Genomic DNA, 10,844 nt, shown 5'->3' on the forward strand with positions numbered 1-10,844 from the left:
AATGGGAATATACCCATCAGGACTAACCTCCCACTCTACAACGCTAGCGGGAAATTTAAAGTCCCCTTCAAAGAAAACTATCGAGCAAACTGCCAGATCCAATTCATTTCCAGTGAATTGGAGAGCTGACATAAAAGAGCTTACTGAACAAGAAGGGGTTCTATACTTTGTAACAATAGACAAATCAAGACCTTGAAGATGACAAACTAAGACTTCTACTTCTCCATTCGACATTTGTACCCGACTAATTTGGAAATCATTCCTAACATATAGGCATACGCCCCCATGTGGGAATATGGGATTATCAGGGCGTATCCTATCACAACGAACTAAGTTGAAACCAACTATGGTTAGTTCTTCATCTAAGACCCCTGGCCGAAGCCAGGTTTCTGTTATAGAGATGAATGCAATCTCTCTCTCAACGGCTAGTTCTTCTAACATCTTAACTTTTGTGCTGTCTTTTTTTAGAAATCAGACAATGCACGTTCAAATATAGCCCCTTTACGGGCCTCTCTTTTGACGGACCAAGTTCACAAGATCTTGGATCCAACCGTAAAAAATCCTTGTTATCAACAAAGCTACGTTCTACTGGAGGCAAAGCATGAGCTAATCGGGAAGGTTGGGTTTGAGGAATGGGTTGGGCAGCTACATTTGAATAGGAACGTATTTTGGGAATAGGGGTGGGGCAAGGAATATTAGGGAGGAGAGTTTTTATAGGAATAGGGGTGGATTGGGTATTTGAAGGAAGAGGAGGGAATTGGGAGAGAGGGTGGGGGGTAGGAGGAGAGGGAGGGAGGAAGCTAAATGGGTTAAGGAAGGGGGGTGGGGTGGGATTAGGTTTAGGAATAGGGTCAGCTCTAAAACTACGAAACTGAGCTATCCTATTTCTCGGCTTTCTTTGCGTCCCTTCAACATGGACGGAGGTACACCGTACATTAAAGCATGTCTTAAGTCTCATGGACTGACGGCACATGTACGGGTGAAAAAAAGGACAATCTACCTTTGAACATCCCTTCTTACTATTGTACTTCTCAAGGCCGAACTTGAGAAGTTTTTGACACCATTTAGGGTGGTCAAACTGACAGCCTTTTCCTTCTTCAGGACAAGGCTGCTTTCGATAAACAGGACAGACTATTTTCTCTACAACTGTCTTTTCCTGCGCTTTTTCAAGAGGAGATACTACTTCAACTTCTACGTTGGTCAAATTAGTCGACTTCTCAACTACTGGGTGAGCCTGTTCTTCAAGCAGCACCCTGGTTTCATTGACCCAAGCAACTAAAGCCTCTATAATAAACGGCTTATTGACTATGGAAGGATCCTTTCCAGCTAAGACCAGGTCCAAACATTGTCTAGCCTCTTTGCTGACTTTTCCTAAAATAGCTTCCATCATGAATGCAGGAGGAACTATCTATTAGTAACAAAATCAACAGGCCAAGAAAAAGAGAAGAAAAGAACTAAAAAAGCTGTGCAATCTTGTCCTGAGATACAGGACAACAGAGCAAAATAGGAATGAAATACTTCACATCAAACTAACATACAAATCAAAGATGGAGATAGTAAACAAGAAGTAAGTGACAGAGAAAAGCAAGGAATCAAGAACATATGTAAACTAGGACATCAACAAGAAAACACAGAAATAAACTCAACTAACTGGTCGAACACAAAATAAATCAATACAGTAATGAACAATAAATTCTAACTCTAAAGGACCAATACAATCAAACTGAAGAACTACACATAACGATTTGGAACTAGAAAAACTACACTACAAATCAGAAAGAAACTGCTAAAGCTAGACATAAACATAAATGAGCAATAAACTTATTAGGTTTTAAAGTAATTATGTCTTACCAAAGAGCCGTGAAAAAACAAACCTAATTGACTTGTCGAATTATAGGGGATGTCAAGTAAAGGAAATTCAAGGAAAAATGTGGCCCGGCACCCTGATTTTGGGCATTTTGGGAAGAGAGAACTGAGACAAACATCACAGTCGACTCGCACAGTTCGCCCATTGAATTTTCAATAATCGAGTGATTTTGAGCAAGTTGTGTTACAAAACCCTACTAAATGAGCATGTTTGGTGTTAATCAGTGAACGCACTATCAAATGGGCTCAATACCACATTGTTAAGTGCCTAGACAAGCATGTAAAATGGAAAAATGTCAAAATCCCATACATGCAGAGTGCGGTTTGGCTGGGCATGTTGTCTTTGATTTTACTCCATGGAATAACGTCAGTTGTCCATGAACGCGTTTACTTGACTAGCCCTATTCTACTCAACCTCTTTCAAGGAAACCTTAGACCCTAACCACACCCACTGATGATGAAGTAATCAGATACAGACGATGGTACTGGCATGGAGGTCGCAATTTATACAGATGATTGACATTGGAATTCAAGGAGCGCGCAATTGTTTGCTCTTCTTCGCTCTGCAGTTGTTAAAACAACTTTGATTCAACTTCAAGGAGTACTGAGATGGGCAATCAGGTCTTTTTGTTAACCCAAAATGAACATAAAACTAAGGTTGTGTGATTTTTGTAATTAAGCTGCGCAACTGCCCATCCTTCGTCATTCATAGCACAAATGCCAAGAGAGAAAACGCAAGCCGTTTGGACACATAATGGCAAAGCTCCGGATTTTCAGACTCTCTGCTGAATGCTACCTTTTTCCCTTGGTGCAAAAATAGCAAATAACATGTATTATTTGCTATTTCTCTCTGGCATGTTTTCTAACATACTTAGGTTTGTATTTGACACGTTCTAACATATTCTAGAACGTTTTGAGGGGTAATCTGGCATGTTTGGAACCCTGAGATCTGGCTGCACTGCTTCAAGCTAATTATTGATGGGATCAAATAAGAACGCTAAGAGATTAGGATTGACCAAAAAGGTAACCCTGGTTTGATAGAAGAAAAATCAGGGTTACTTTTTGTGACTAACTAACAGTTTTCCGATAGTCACCCAGTAATGCCATGTGCCACTGAAAATGTAAATTGGTAGCCCTAGTTGTAAGCTCCGGCGATTATTTGCTTGATCCCATCAGTACCAGGCTGACCAGGTAGCATTTTTCGATGCTAATTTTTGAAAATTAGCATTGTTTCAAAGCCGCTAGCATTGATTTTTTTAGATTAGCATTGGTCTGGTTTTTAGCATTGAACTAGCATTTTCTTTTAATGGATCCCTTTCTCATTCCATGAAATTGATACGCTGGAGCCACAAAGTGATTTCCATTGGAATGTTTACTTTACATTAAGCAAGCAAAACGATTTATCCTAATTGCTTCTCAATTCAAAGGGAGATTTAGCCAAATCTCTGTTTTTACCCAGACTTTCGGCGCACAAAAATATTCTAGGTTGGCTAACACAAATCAAAAAATTGATTAAAATGGTCAGTGCATGCATGAGAACGGAGTACAAATCATTAAGTAAATGTAAGTATGGGTTAATTTCACTGTAATATTCAAATTAACATAAATGTTTTGGTTAGTATCATTGTATTCCGAAAGTATTTCCCCCACATAATTAAGGTAAACCAAATGACAAAATTCAAAAATAACAAAACATTATTAAGATAGATTCTACAATTGAGCTCTATGGATAAAGAAACGTATTGTAGCCCTTGCTAATGTCTACTTTGAAGTATGATGCACGATGCAAAAACAATTTGTCTTATTTGCAGGATCACTCAAGATGAACATTTTTGGCGATGAGAATAATTATAATTTTGTGTAAAAATACCTTGTTCAAATCCTGAAAACACATTTTTGTTTAAATAAAACTTGTAACTTTTTGGTGTCCCCTTCTAAGTCTCAGGCTTCAAAATTAGGAGAATATCAAAAATCACAACTGCATCAATTTTTACTACGAAGGTTTTCTTCAGATTTTTGTGCTTTTCAATTTTTTCTTCAAAAAGTTCAATTTTCAAATATTGCCTGAACATACCCAGTCAAAGAGTGCCAATGTTAATTGAATTGTGAAACTGAAATCCTTTATGAGCACCATGAATAATATGCCTTTCTTAAAAAAGTAGCATTGTTCTAGCATTTTCGAATTCCAAGTAGCATTTTTTTAGCAGCATCAATTTTACACGAACTAGCATCGCCGGCTGAATTGAAGAAAACCTGGCCAGCCTGATCAGTACTAATTAGCTGAGTTGCAGGAAGGCGAAAATGTCCACCTAGGAGCTCCAGGGGTTTTAAGATGACAGACTTGAGTAAGAGAATATTAAGTGAACAATGTATTGCACAAGTATTGTGACACAATGAATAATCTATCAACTCTTTTGGGAGATGTTTCAAGTTCTCAATGTGTAAAATTCCGAACAGTTAGGCTACATAAATAATAAATAATCATGTTATATGAAGTTGTTTTCTGTTTGATTGATTATGTTTTAACACTTTGGGAATCATTGCTTCCAACAAAATAGTGCTAGGAAAAGCACAACTTCACAAGTTTTTGTTGACCAATTAAAAAAAATATCACATTTTCAACCTTACCATTAGCTCTTTAACAACTACAGAAATAGAGATCGAAGAGCTTGAGCGATTCCTCCTGTTTGGGACTCCGGTCTGTGAGGACTCTGCAAGGATGGGTTGTTCTTACCTTTGTAATTAAATCTTCACTTCGACTTGATTTTGAGTTACCTTAAACAAGTAAAGTACCTGTGTCGAGTTTCTGACTTTAAACTAAAATGTAACAAGGGTGTTCAAACAAAGCGCACGTCCTCGCTCAAACATCTCGATCTTGTCTTTTTCTCTCCTAATTTGGTGGACCCTCACCGGTATGTTGAGGCCAATTCGTACCTACGGATGCCACATTTGGGGGATTTCAATGGACCAAAAAGAAATAGCGGAAACTTGGCGAAACGATGGGCCGTCCAAATCTGTTTCGACCCTTGAACCGTTTCTTTCAGTCTTCCAAAACGTTTAGAAGGAAGAAATCAAGAAAAGTATCACCAACCAATGGTCTAACTATTGGAGGGGTTCACCCGGATGTAGGCAAACCCTCAATTTATCTCCCAACTAAAGTTAAAGAAATTACTAAAACTTTTCTGACTGTTCCTAGGATAGAACTAGGGCAAGTGTATACAATTTTTAACAAGACATTGCAATTTACAAAGACACCGACATATCTTTAACGGCAAAGACGACACAATTAGCCGGTTGTACAAGGAGCATGAAGATGCTTCCTGCAAGACAAAGAAAAGAAGGAATGCACTAAATCAAAAAAAACTTGAAATTTTATGGGACATAATAAAAAAATTAAAACATTGATAATTTCTACTGCTATGAAATCCATGGTTGCCCTAGGTGACATGATACATTAACAAGAAAAACAAGAAGCCTCAAACATGCTTCATAATATGTCTCGATACTTATTTAAGAGTCTCAATCACTTCTTTGTAACATATTTAGCGGTTGAGGCCAAGCCTCTGAGTCCAATACAAAATACAAGAAGCTTGATTCGTACGAGATGGCAACCTTGCTTCGCTTTTTGACATTGTTGACATCATGGGTGAGTTTTTGCCTTTTCCTTGCTCTGAAAATAACACAATATCAAACGATACTACTGTAGGTACAAATCTGTTTGAGAAACGCACGTGCTGTCGTTTCTTAAGCATAAGTAAGAATTAGCTTTAAATGTCAGCTTTTGAACTAAAGTTCTCTTGTTTTCCGTGAAAGCCATCCAACCGGATTCTAAATCTCTTGTCAAATGAGACAGCTCTTTCTTAGCGCACTATGTTTCTTTCATCAAGTACAAGAACGAGACGCGTCAAGGCGATGAAGAAAAAATGTAAGAATTTGATGATCACATCCGGATAGTTATGAAAATTTGATTATTTAAGTTTCCACACACCAAATACAACATCATTCAAGCTTGTGTCCGACATGCTAAAGGTTCGAGTGCTCGAGCTCTTGAAGATCATATTATATTTTGTCATTATTTTTCTCCTATTTTATCAAGGTGAGTAAGAATCTTATCGTCAAAACCAAATTTCGCTTCAAAATTGAATGTCATCCTTGGTATCTTCATGTGCAAATAATATCTAAACCTATACCCATCATATTAGGGGCAAATAAAGTGAAAAATAGGAGCTCTTATTCGGAAGCCCCCATGTATCCAGTTGATTTATCCCCAGTAAATCCAATAGTGTAAAAGAAGGCAAAAGGGTTGGAATTTAAAAGCATTTTCTGAAATATTTGCTCAGGGAAACAGGCGGTTCAACATGATTCTTCGACAAATCACTTTTGACCTATTCAGACCACAACTTAGAGGTCATTTTTATGAGTCAAAAGAGGTTCAAGAGTTGAGCCCGTTCCTTGTTCCGATTAATGGAATCATTACCATATGTTTCAGTCTACCTGTGCTTCGAAAATTATCTCGCTTATCCCAAGTATATCTCAACCAAAGTCGTGGATCAAAGAGACACTGTTTTTCCGGATGTTACCATCTGCCCAAATGATACTACATTCAAACTGGACCAATTCTTTCATTTTTTCCATGAGAGATATAACGAAGCCAGATTGGATGGCATACCTTCACAACGTTATAGGAATGCAACCTTAAGTCGAGCTTTCAAGAAAACTGAGACACGTGGATGGGAGGGATGCTTCACATTTTCCAGAGCCGAACGACATCAACAACTGGGAATCTATTACCTGCGGTTCTATTAGTAAGTGCTTAACCAGTAGCATCTCTTTGAGTTGAAAATTTGGCCTGATTCTTTAGTCAGAGGGTGACTGATTCGTACCGAAATTGGAGATGTCTTTTGTGTCGATACTTACTTGATGGACAATAGTGACATGGTAAACTTTAATCGTAGTTACAATTGAATCATGAATGGCAAATATTCTCGACGATTAAGTAGCAGGCTTTCATTTAGGAGCAAAAGAATTAGGAATTAGAAGGTCACGCTACCTGGGAGAAGGTAGGGCATTGTAAGATTAAACGCCTTCTCACTCACTATTAGAGTTGAAAATGCATGTCATAGAAAAGTTGAGGTGGTTAAAAGAAAAGAAATTAGGTCACGATAGACCTTTTCAATCATTTTTTTATGTTCCTCTATGCCTTTCGGATTTTTTACATTAATATTTTTGTTTGATGCATGAGTTTTAGCGATTTATGCCATTTCCCCGGAAAATCAACACGGCTTCAGGGTTTGGTTTAATAGTTTTATTCACGAAAGTGGGGAAATGAGAAATTTTAGGGAATATCTTTTTCCTAAATATCTTTTAAAATACAATTATGAGGATGTTTTGGAGAGCCTGTCAAATATCATGGTGTCAACTAGAGCCACTATAATATAAGAGTACGCGCATGAGATTTTTGGTCCCAAAACGTCGTTTCCATTGTACTGTGGCTCTTCAGTTCACCCCCAAGGCGGCTTTTCCAGTGTTATGTATTTACTTCATTGTTGTAAAACGTAGCAAGAAAATGAATTGTGTGCATTTAAAGAAAAAAATCTATAATCTTTAAGGCCTTTAAAATGACAAATTAGTCGGGCCGGAAGATTGACAATCTCTGATAACGCAACCCTGCTTCCGGCTGTGTTAACAGGGATGCTAAAATGTGCGCCTACAATATTTGTCATAGCAAATGTCAAGACTTAGTTTCTAATTCTAGGATGGAGTAAGAAGCTCATTTTTTCAACGAAATATTTTTGTGTGCGTGTTGTTGAGTAAATGGATGATGCTAGCTTCATCGCCTTTTTCTGAGATGAGTTGGGCCATATTTGAAGTTCACTTTGGCAGTCCTGAAGACAAGTCAAAGGTTTCTACGTTCAATGCACATGAGCCGGAAACGGCGATACTGAAGGGTGACTGTATATAGTTTTGTAAACTGTTTATAATGATGATGGTGAAAGATTTTAGGTACAAGTGGGGCCTATTTTCATTACATTTGTGTTATCATTTTTAGGGTTACTTGTCTACATTTATTCATCAAACGGATGTTTCGAGTATTGATTCAAACGTGTAGTCAAACTCGACCTGATTTAAACTAATGTTACCTCCCTGGTCTGACGCATAATGCAAGGATGTATGCCTGAAGGCGCGTTGTAATTTAGTAAAGAAGTTTGTGTCCGCCCATTCAGGAATGCCAAGTTCGTATCGGTGCATGTTTTTGAATGCCAACATTCTTGTTATTTCATGTTTTCAACAACACTTTCAATTTTTACTCCACTATCGATTCCATTAAACTTGACATTTTTAAACGAAGGAAATGAATATGAATGAAATTACACTTACCTCTACTCTTAAGTTGAAGTTTGGCAAATGGTAGTTTAACAAAATGTACGCATCACTTTTGCCAATCCAGGATAAGGTTGCATCAAATGTGAATCTGAACCTTCCGAATCATCTAAATTATTATATTTTACGGTCGTAGAGACTATAAAATTAAAAAATCTTGCACCCGATTTATTTTCTTGCTACGTTTTACAACAATGAAGTAAATACATAACACAGGAAAAGCCGCCTTGGGGGTGAACTGAAGAACCACAGTACAATGGAAACGACGTTTTGGGACCAAAAATCTCATGCGCGTACTCTTCTATTATAGTGGCTCTAGTGTCAACCATTTTATACGTGGCAACAAACTTTATGACAACTTCTTTTGATACTTAATCATTTTTTTCTTGTTCATCATAAGTGAAAAAAAACCTTATTTATGTCAAAAAGGCATATTTTCAAGGCATAGTTGTCACTAAGGTTGTCCCCAAAAAAGCGGTTTTTTAGCCAATTTAAAGTTTGATTTCTCACTTTTCATACTATTTGCCATTTTTGAGGGAACAAGTCCAATAAAATCGAGCCATTTGTCAAATACATTAAATATATTGCGCTCAATCACTTTTCAAAGAACCTCTATGCTTAGTTTTGGGGTTGTTAGACATTTTTTTCTTCTTTTTTGATTTGGTTTTTCACGGTTTTCTAACCGCTACAGGGAATGTAATCCCCAGTACTATTAAAATGAGAGGTTTATGATTCGTCTATTTATTACCTTTCAATCTTTACATGAAATTTGGCCTACCAACAATTTGAGTGGGCAGACCAAGTTAGTCCTTGAATGCAGGGTTGATCCTTGGTATGATATCTAAAAAAAATTCCAAGTCTGACTTGAAAGCTACAACCGGATCAACAACGCTCACGTATTCCTTACGAATATTAGAGAGAAGCAAATTAAACAATGAAGGAGCCCGAGAAAGAAGAGAAGTGGACTTCATTGTTCGAACTAGCCTGGTTTCTCGAGGGCTTGAAGGGGCTCTCAAAACGCACAATTAAGCCTCTACGGTCACTGCAATTGACCCTAAACCCTGGGTTGGGACAAAGCTCATGAATGCTTTTGAAAACGTACAATATCAGATACCTTTCGTACCTTCTCTGAATACTGTACAATCCCAACCTTTCTAACCTCTCCCAATACGAGAGCTCTCTCATATCTTCAATGTTCCTAGTAAAAACATCTTGGACTTGTTCAACCTTTTACAAACCTGTTGAAGCACTTGGAGCTAAAAAAGGTGAATCATGTTCAAGTTGTGGTTGCAACATCGACTTGTACAGAGTTAGCATTGTGATGCTATCTCTGGACTTAAACGTGCGATGTATCCAACCACACATTTGAAAAGCTTTACCAACTTTCAAGTGGGTATGCTCATCGAACTTTCCATTATTCTCTTGCTTACTTCAATTGGCTATTAATGGGTCTTTTTCTTTCTTTCTCTCTTTTTTGCCAGAAATTTGCATCCCTAGAATCACGACTATATTTTCCAATTTGTTATTGTACAACCGCATAGATAAACATTTTCTCTTCAATGCAGCCGAAACGCTAAGGTGGAATTATACGTGCATTTTTCTTGGTCGCCTTTGGGAGAACCAGCAAATGCCCAATGAAGTGACTCCAGGCCAAATTCGACAATTCCAAGTGATGTATCAAGACACTCACTTACAACCTATCCACTTTTTTAACGGATCCAAGTCATGTTGGGAAATCGGAGATGAAGATCAAAAAGGCACACCTTGTCGCTCCTTGGAAATCATTTTGGGCAAAAGCAACGATGAGATCAGGGCAAATCGATTGCCCAATCGAAGTGAACAATACCTATATTTCATGCCTATGTTCTAAAACATGAGGAAAAATTCGCCTATTCCTTTTTGAGATTTGCAATCTGATGTTGGCGGATATTCTGGTATTCTGACTGGCATGTCTTTGCTTCATGGACTGGCAGGCTTTAGAACCTTGGTCAAGGAAAACCGTTCAGTAGCCTTAACACTTCCAACACACACTGTAAAGAGGTCATGTTGGATTTTTACATTATTCTTGTTTTTAATGACAAATGTTTTTTTTTCATGAACAATTGATGTTCTTGGATGCGAGAGAAGAAGCTCTGATGGAAACGAAGCACAATCATTAATCTATGTAGTTGTTGTTATTGTTGTTAAATAAAGAAAATGAAGGCTGATGGAGTCTCCTCTCATTTGTCTTTAACATTTCAAAGCCTCAATTCAATCCCATGATTATTTTTATAACCAACTTTGGAAGAAACTGTTAAGACCTAGGGCATGCGACATCCCCACAGGAATGTTGGAGGAACATTTATCCAAGAAGACAATCAATGTAACAAAAAGTTGACGACATGGCGAGGTCTCGTTCTATTCTGGTATTCTGACTGGCATGTCTTTGCTTCATGGACTGGCAGGCTTTAGAACCTTGGTCAGGAAAACCGTTCAGTAGCCTTAACACTTCCAACAACACACTGTAAAGAGGTCATGTTGGATTTTTACAGTATTCTTGTTTTTAATGACAAATGTTTTTTTTTTCATGAACAATTGATGTTCTTGGATGCGAGAGA

The 10,844-nt window shown here is 37.7% G+C and overlaps 1 protein-coding gene across 2 annotated transcripts in view; it reads left to right on the top strand.

Annotated features, from left to right (window-relative positions):
- Positions 1-5,552: 5,552 nt before the first annotated feature.
- LOC131893667 (uncharacterized) overlaps positions 5,553-10,844 on the top strand; it is a 7,420-nt gene continuing 2,128 nt past the window's right edge. The window contains exons 1-3 of one of the 2 annotated variants that reach the window (XM_059243772.1): positions 5,553-5,962; positions 6,356-6,671; positions 9,813-10,097. In XM_059243772.1, the coding sequence (XP_059099755.1) occupies positions 5,887-5,962; positions 6,356-6,671; positions 9,813-9,885 (465 nt within the window). In that variant the 5' untranslated portion in view covers positions 5,553-5,886 and the 3' untranslated portion in view covers positions 9,886-10,097. Of the gene's footprint in view, positions 5,963-6,355; positions 6,672-9,812; positions 10,098-10,844 lie in introns of those variants that run through there. The other variant, XM_059243771.1, reaches the window with a different exon arrangement.

This window comes from Tigriopus californicus, chromosome 2 (genome assembly GCF_007210705.1).
Source record: "Tigriopus californicus strain San Diego chromosome 2, Tcal_SD_v2.1, whole genome shotgun sequence".
Lineage (NCBI taxonomy): Eukaryota > Metazoa > Arthropoda > Copepoda > Harpacticoida > Harpacticidae > Tigriopus > Tigriopus californicus.